General features: G+C 36.0%; 1 protein-coding gene across 1 annotated transcript; it reads left to right on the top strand.

The window, feature by feature from the left end:
- Nucleotides 1-6,830: 6,830 nt before the first annotated feature.
- Nucleotides 6,831-7,916, top strand: LOC134259673 (uncharacterized). The gene has a single exon (XM_062742266.1). It carries the CDS (start codon nucleotides 6,831-6,833, stop codon nucleotides 7,914-7,916), a length of 1,086 nt encoding a protein of 361 aa, XP_062598250.1.

Below are 7,916 nucleotides of genomic sequence, written 5' to 3'. Positions count from 1 at the left end.
ATTTCAGGAATAATAGGTCATTATATGAATTTTATATAAAATTCCGTTTGTTGGAAAATTCGCTACCAGTGCCAAGTTATGGGCAATTTCCTGATTTTAAAATGCAATTTTGTCTTCGAATGTTCTCGAAAACGGCTCAAGATATTAACTGGAGACTTGTTAGAGATGATAGACCATGAGTTATAGATGTGCAATTTTGCCTTCGTTTGCGTCGTCAGTACTTCCGGTCGCTACAGGAAGTGAATTTAAAATATGCACTTTTTCAACTTTTTTTGTTTTTCAATATTTTTCTTTGATATATTTAATATTAATGGAGACCCTACTGGAAAGGCCTAATATATAGTTTATTTTAGAGTTGATCAATCCACACACTAGATATTCGCATTTAAAAATCTGAAGCGTGTCCAAGATGGCGGGGCGTCTCCGTGAACTCCGCCATTAAGCAAGTCGGGTTCTAGAAGGTCAGCTGAGCGTTTAGATGAACGAAACTTCTACCAAAAAGATTTATGAAATTTAAAGGATTATTTAGATTGCTACATCGCAATTACGTTGCACTGAGTATAGTTTTAATATGAGGTTTCCTCAAACGTCTATTGAAATTGCTTTTGTCTGCATCTCAAAGTAGAATACAACATGACTACAAGTGGAAATACGATGACAACAATCTTTTGTTTTGCACCAGGGAAAACTTATCCTAAACCATGGTTATAAGTAATAGCTTTTCAAGAAACTTGCCTGACTTAATATTCACTATGTTTCTGAAGTATTACTTGACTTCTGTTTATTTTACCTCGCAGGCTTATGAAATATTAAATGAATAGAAAAGCCAAAAAAAAGAAAAACATTTTTTTTAAAGATTGTTTATTAAAGGTTATATAAATATTCTTGTAATAAATGCAAGTTATTGAACATAAAGAGTATCAGATTCCTTGACCGCTGGAGGGCGAGTGATTTTTTTTTTCAGTGAAACAGTCCAGCCTTTTCATGAACGTGTAACTCATCTTCACTTTGGGGGTAAACAGGATACAATTCATGGAAAATCTTACCGAATTCACAGCTTCAGTTTTACTTGGCCATATACGATATTATATTTGTATAATGTGATAAATATACTTTCTAACGCTCGAAATTCCGGTTTTAAGAACATACATTTCTAATTTTCATTGAAGCTATCAGATCCATTAAATAGATCAAACATTTCAAAGGAATAGCGTTAAGAACTACTTGTGACGTTTGGCACGAAATAATGTATCATGACCAATCTTAAGTAGTAGACAAATGGCAACAATAGTGCAGAAATATATAACATTGGCATGCCTGTATATGGAGTTGCATAGAATTAAAAGTTGAATACATATCGAATAAAGGAAAGAAATCAGTATCATCTGTTCATCACTAATAGATTATCTATCCTAAAAATTACTGTTAAATCTCAAGTAAAAAATTCCGATGTGATCATCTTGAGCAAGTTTGGCGCGAAGATTTACTCGTGGCGTTTGATGCAAAATTATGAATTATAGTGACCGCCTTTCATTATTCTAAGACAGATGTACTGTTTCAGAAGTATATACAAGTAGATTTAGAGATGTGGTCCCAATAGCGTAACAGTAAGCGCTTTGTATTTTCATGCTGGCGACCCGGGTTCAATCCCCTTTGTTTCCATAAAACGTTTTATCACTTTTTTTCAGCTCGATTTTGCAGGGTTTTTTTTTTCAGAATCGGACGGAAGACCTCTCGTTGCTCGCAACGAGTTTCTTTTCTAGTTATGTTCCCCAAACGAAGTTGGGGAACATATTGTTTTTACTCTGTTTCTTATTATTATTATTATTTTTCTTCTTCTTCTTCTTCTTCTTCTTCTTCCTGGAACTTTTTTGTCCGTGAATGATCTTGTAAACTGTTCGTCCGATGTAGGTAAAACCTTTTTAGGGTTAGTAGACATGTTATGCAGATTTGCGGAATCAAGGTCATTTTGCGCGCACGTGCTTGCAAGAGCGTGCACGTGCAACACGTGAAATCACCAATATAATAGATATAGCCACAACTTTTCTTTTTTTTAGATGAAATGCTTTGAAACTCATAATGTAAGGATATATTAGTAGTATAGACATGACGACATGGTGAAAATAGCAAGATCTCACGCGCATGCACGTGCACTTCGCTCTGATTGGCTGCAACTAAAGTCTCAATATCTTTCTTGTTTTTTGACGAAATCCTTTGGAATTTTGAACATAGCCATGCATTAGGATATCCTACAACATGAAATAAAGCAATTATCATGAAAACACGTGCATGCACGTGCGCTGCAATCTGATTGGCTGAAACTTTAAACAGCTATAACTCCCTTGGTTTTCAACCAAACAGGATGGGATTTGGAATATAGATAGATATAATGGACTTCTACAAGTAGGTATGGTCACCATGCACATTCATACATGTGCGTGTACATGTACTGCAATCTGATTGGCTGAAACTTTAAACAGCTATAACTCCCTTAGATTTCACCCAAACGGGGTGGAATTTAGAACATACATAGATGTAATGGACTTCTACAAGAAGGTATGGTCACTATGCTGATGTATGCACGTGCGTGCACGTGAAATGAGTAAAATCAAACATACACTTGAATGAACCTAATTTTAAATAATTTTGGATTAAATACTTTAATATTCAGTGTATTAAAAATATAGATTGTGTAGACAAGATGATATGGTCATGACGCAAATGCATTCACATGTGCACGCGTGCAATGCTAAAGTTTAAATGATTTTTGTACACTTCTTTGTAAATGTTGTTAAAATCTCAGATGCATAGAGTTTGTCTTATTTAATGAAGCTTACAGGGAATATGGCACCAAAAGGGAGTTGGGGAGCGTTTGGGGAACATCTGTAACGGTCCCCGTTACAATTAGCACTAGTTATTATTATTATTCTTTTTTTTCTTCTTTGTTCTCCGGTACTTTTTTGTCCGTGAGTGTTCTCAGAAACTGTTCACCCAACTAAGCTAAAACCTTTTTAGGGTTAATAGGTGTGTAGTGTAGGTGTGCGGAACGAAGGTCATTTTGCGCGCATACGCATGCACGTGCGTGCGCGTGATATGAGTGAAATGATCGATATACTTAATATAGCTATAACTTTTACATTTTTTAATGAAATGATTTGAAACTCATTCTATAAAGATATATTAATAGTGTTGATAATATGACACTGTCAAATTAGCACGAACTCACGTGCATGCACGTGCGCTTCGCTCTGATTGGCTGAAACAAAAATCTCAATATCTTTTCTGTTTTTTGACGAAATGATATGAAATTTAAAATATAGGCAAACTTTAGGATGTTCTACAATATGATATATAACAATTGTCTTGAAAGCACGCGCATGCACGTGTGCTGCAATCTGATTGGCTTAAACTTTAAATGGCTATAACTCCCTCGTTTTTCATCCAAACAGGATGGGATTTAGAACATAGACACATATTATGGACTCCAAAAAGAAGGTACGGTCATCATGCACATACATGCACGTGCGTGCATGTGCGCTTCGTTTTGACTGGCTGAAACAAAAATCTCAATATTTTTTCTGTTTTTTGACGAAATGCTATGAAATCTAAAATATATACATACTTTAGGATGTACTACAATGTTATATATAACAAATATCGTGAAAACACGCGCATGCACGTGCGCTGCAATCTTATTGGCTAAAATTGTAAATGGCTATAACTCCCTTGTTTTTCAACCAAACAGGATGGGATTTAGAACATAGACAGACATAGCAGACTCCTACAAGAATGTATAGTCCTCATGCACGTGCGTGCACGTGAAATGAGTAATATTAAAAATACGCTTAAATGAGTGTATTTCTTAATACTTCTGGATTAATTGATTTGATATTAAGGATATCAAAATGTACAAATAGTGTAGACAAGACGATATGGTCATTACGCACATACATTCAGATGAGCACGCGTGCAATGCTAAAATTTAAAAAAAAATTTGTATCCTTCTGGGAAAACGTTGGTTAAGTCTAAATTGCATAAAGTGTGTCTTATTTGATAGCGCTTGCAGCGAATATGGCACCAAAAGGGAGTTGGGGAGCGTTTGGGGAACATCTGTAACGGTCCCCGTTACAATTAGCCCTAGTTTTTTTTGCAATCAAAACGTTTGACTGACGGTTTACTTAATATTGAGCTGCTTTAAAAATGTGCATTGAAAAAATTTTAAATTCCCTCTACATGTAATAATAGTATGATGTAGTCCCTTGAGAAATTTGAAGCTTTTAGGAATAAAACATGTACAACTTACACAATGAGCCCTAAAGATGACGCAGGGACAATCTCAAAATTTCATGTGAATCAAGCCTATTTTCACTATTTCGCCGCAGCCGCATCTGCTTCCAGGCCCGTGCGCCTGACCTAAGCTACCACACAAATTGCAGAATAACATTTGTACATACCAATGAACAGCAAGAGATAATGGTTCAACCACCTCGTTTTCAAGCTACAATTCATCCTGTGAACCCACCCCGCTTTTCTGTTGAAATACCGGTAGAGCGAGTTTTGGGCTTAGTTTCGTATTTCTAGTCCATATCCCATATACAGTAGTAGTGACACTAAAGTGTCATATTTCAATAAAATATACAAGGCCACCAATTCCCTCCAAATGCACCCTTAAAACATTCTAGCTATAAAATTACCTATAATATGCATTCAAACCTCAGGTTTCTCTATTTTTTCTATTTTTTGACGGTACTTTATTCGAAACTATCCTCCACAGGTGCTTGAGGACAGGACCCCCCCCCCCCGCCCCCCTTCGATATAGACCCCTGGGCTTTTTCGGTTTTTTTCTCATAAAAAATCTTTCATGGCCATATTTGTGATAAGATCTATACCAGCAAATCGAAAAATTACCTAAAACAAACGTTCTTTTAAATCTACCCTACATTCTCTATATAAAAATCAACAAGGTTGCCAACTCCGTAAAAAGCTTATCGAACGGAAGTAACGAGGAGAGGACTAATTTCCGATGTTCCCTTATACCCAAATATGCGTGTAAAACATCAACAATAGAAATATTCTTGTTTTTTTTTTGTACGAATTCTTCATCAAAATTTTATTTTCAAACGTTTTGTAGATTTACACAAATATTTAAGGAAAAGAAGATATTTTTATAAATTGCATTTTTAAAAGGGCATAACTCTCACATACAAATCAGGTATTTGAAAAATAATTAGAGACATTTCATTTGCATCAGCGGTTTAGAACTCTATTCTCCCAATACATTTGAAAGACATTTTTTAAAGTGTATATCAACCAAATTTCTTCAAAAGTTTACTTCAAAACAGTGTCTCAGACTTTCTGCAGAACTGTGTATTTTGGTAAAAAGTCGTCTCCTCGTCACTTCCGTTCACTAAGCATTAACCCTGACTGTAGCTTGACATCCTTTCGAAAACTTGGTCATAACGACTGTTAAAGTGCCTTTAACCTTTATGAGAGTTGATGGTTAATGAAAAAAAATATTCAATCTACAATATAACTTGTTGATTTTAGGGCTTTCTGAAGATTTATGAGACGATTCAACCAAAATTCTCGGCAGTGGCTCTCGGTTTGCAGACGAAGTTGGCAACCTTGTTAATTTATATATAGAGAGGGTAGATATTTTTATAAATGTAAGTTTAAGCAAATTTTCTGAATTGATAGGATAGATTATATCACAAATGTGTCATCCATATATAATTTATGTGAAAAAAAAGTCTAACAGGCCCGGGGGTCTTTATTGGTGGGGGGGGGGGTCCTGTCCTCAAGCACCTGTGCTATCCTCTGCCACCTTAGCAAATAATAAAGCAATCGACAGTCAAAAGACAAAAGCCATGCTATCTGATTCAATATCTTCTTGGATATGGGTTTTACAATTTGTCAATAAAAAGACGACATGAAATCAGAAATCACTTGAATCCTAAGTACAGGAAAATATATAGTTCTGATGTCCCTTTTTCTGAAAATCTGTTTGTTGACAGCTGTATGTTAAAACTTAAAGACATTGGTGACATTAGTAAGTATCCCCTTAGCTCTAACAGGGGGCAAGGTAGAAACTACTCTGCATACAGGAACAGAGTGCCTTTAAACTGCTGGTTATTTCCAGCAGCACAACCAAACATATCAGTACAATCAAGGTTACACGTATCCAAACAGAGAATACCTATACAGACCTCGAAGTGACCAGGGCTTCAAGAGAAGAGGACAGAGTTACTCCCAGCAGCAAAACTAATACCAGAGAAACAGTCAGAAGAAATAGTTAAGGTTATAAAGCTGAACATTGACTATTGGAAAAATTTTACACATGATAAATGGATTTTAAGCACAGTTGAAGGCTATAAAAAATTGATTTCTTTGAGGAACCAAAACAATCTTGAATTCCAAAAAGGAATCTCATTTAATGAAAATGATTCAATGCTGGTTCAAAATGAAGTAGAAAATTTATTAGCAAAGGGTGCCGCTGAAAAAGTTTACTATATCCATCAAATGAATATATTTCTAACATTTTTTAGTCCCAAGGAAAGATTGAAGTCAGAGATCAATAATAAATTTAAAGGGTCTGTTCATTTCAATATTTCCAATTACCTGCCTCCTTAACTATTTGCAATTTCCCTCTAGATCCCCATACAATGCCTCGATATATTTTTTAGAGTAACTACGGTATCACCTCCAGTTATCCCCCTTAACTATAACTCTTCAGTTTTCTCTCGACGCCATATTGGACATGCGGTTTTCCTCATACAGTGCAAAATAAAGTTTATATTGGCGTTTTTGGAAGCGTTTATCCCGTTGTAATTATGGAGAAAGAGTTTAAAGACTGTTCTAAATGTTCGGGTAAGATGAACATTCTAGATGATCACGTTTTTTGTTATAAACATCGTCTCTGTAACGAGGCCTTTCCATGTGACATTTGTAAAACGTGGTCAAAGGAACAGCGGGATAAAATAACGAAGATGATCGAGAAAAGTGTACAGAAAACAATTAAAATGAACAGTAAGGTGCCTCAGTCCGTCTATGGAGACGGCATGGCAGTGCAGGACGTAAGTCCGTCTGTGGAGGCGGCAGTCCAGGAGTCAAACGACAATGCCTTACTGAATGCCGAACGTAACAGACCCGACGTTGTGGATTTATCCGCAATTGTTCAAGAACAAGTAAGACAGCAGGTTGAATTGTTATTTAAACAAAAGAATGTTGATGAAAATTTTAATGATCAACATAACATATCGGCGTTTGCAGCAAGTGAGGCAAGGTTGATCAGAGGAAATGAGACCACCAATTCCAAAACGGCAACCATAAGCAGACCTCATTTTGACAATTTTAAGGCTTATGATGAACAAATGTCAGCCTTTGAGTCCAGTGTTGCAGAGGTGTTGTCTGTTAATGCACGAGATAATGATTTTGAGGATATAGATTCTAATGCATCATTTGGTGGTTTGTGTACCAATTCAGATGCGGCCGTAGAGGTGCCTTTTGGTGCACCAGATTCTTCTGATCCGCTACAGTGGAACGGTTTTGTTTCAAAGATGGCAAAAGTACTCAATATTGATCTTGAAGCTGAGGATCCATTAGAAAATGAAAGAAAATCATTTATTTCTTCGCGATTGAAAGGAGACAAGAGTGACAAGAAAAAGTCTCTCCTTAAAATGCCTATTGAAGGAACACTCATTGATATGATTAAGACAGTTGAGAAAGAAGCAACTTCGGAGCATTTGAAAAATAGGTCAGTACGTGGCAGAGATGATAAAGCATTTATGGTTAAAAAGGATGACTTTGACGCCTTTTGTAATCCTCCAAAGTTGGATGACAATATTGAGGAGGGATTAGTAGTAGGCCAGAAGGGTAGTTTTGGAAAATCGAAAGTGAATCTTTCCATAAGGAGTTAG

Source organism: Saccostrea cucullata, unplaced genomic scaffold (assembly GCF_032062105.1).
Source record: "Saccostrea cucullata isolate Sc308-1 unplaced genomic scaffold, CSIRO_AGI_Scuc_v1 ctg1235, whole genome shotgun sequence".
Lineage (NCBI taxonomy): Eukaryota > Metazoa > Mollusca > Bivalvia > Ostreida > Ostreidae > Saccostrea > Saccostrea cuccullata.
The sequence above is the reverse complement of the archived record's forward strand: the minus strand, read 5'-3'. Positions and strand labels throughout refer to the sequence as shown.

Coding starts and splice junctions, on each gene's coding strand:
- LOC134259673 (XM_062742266.1), top strand. CDS start 6,831: ATGGAGAAAGAGTTTAAAGACTGTTCTAAATGTTCGGGTAAGATGAAC.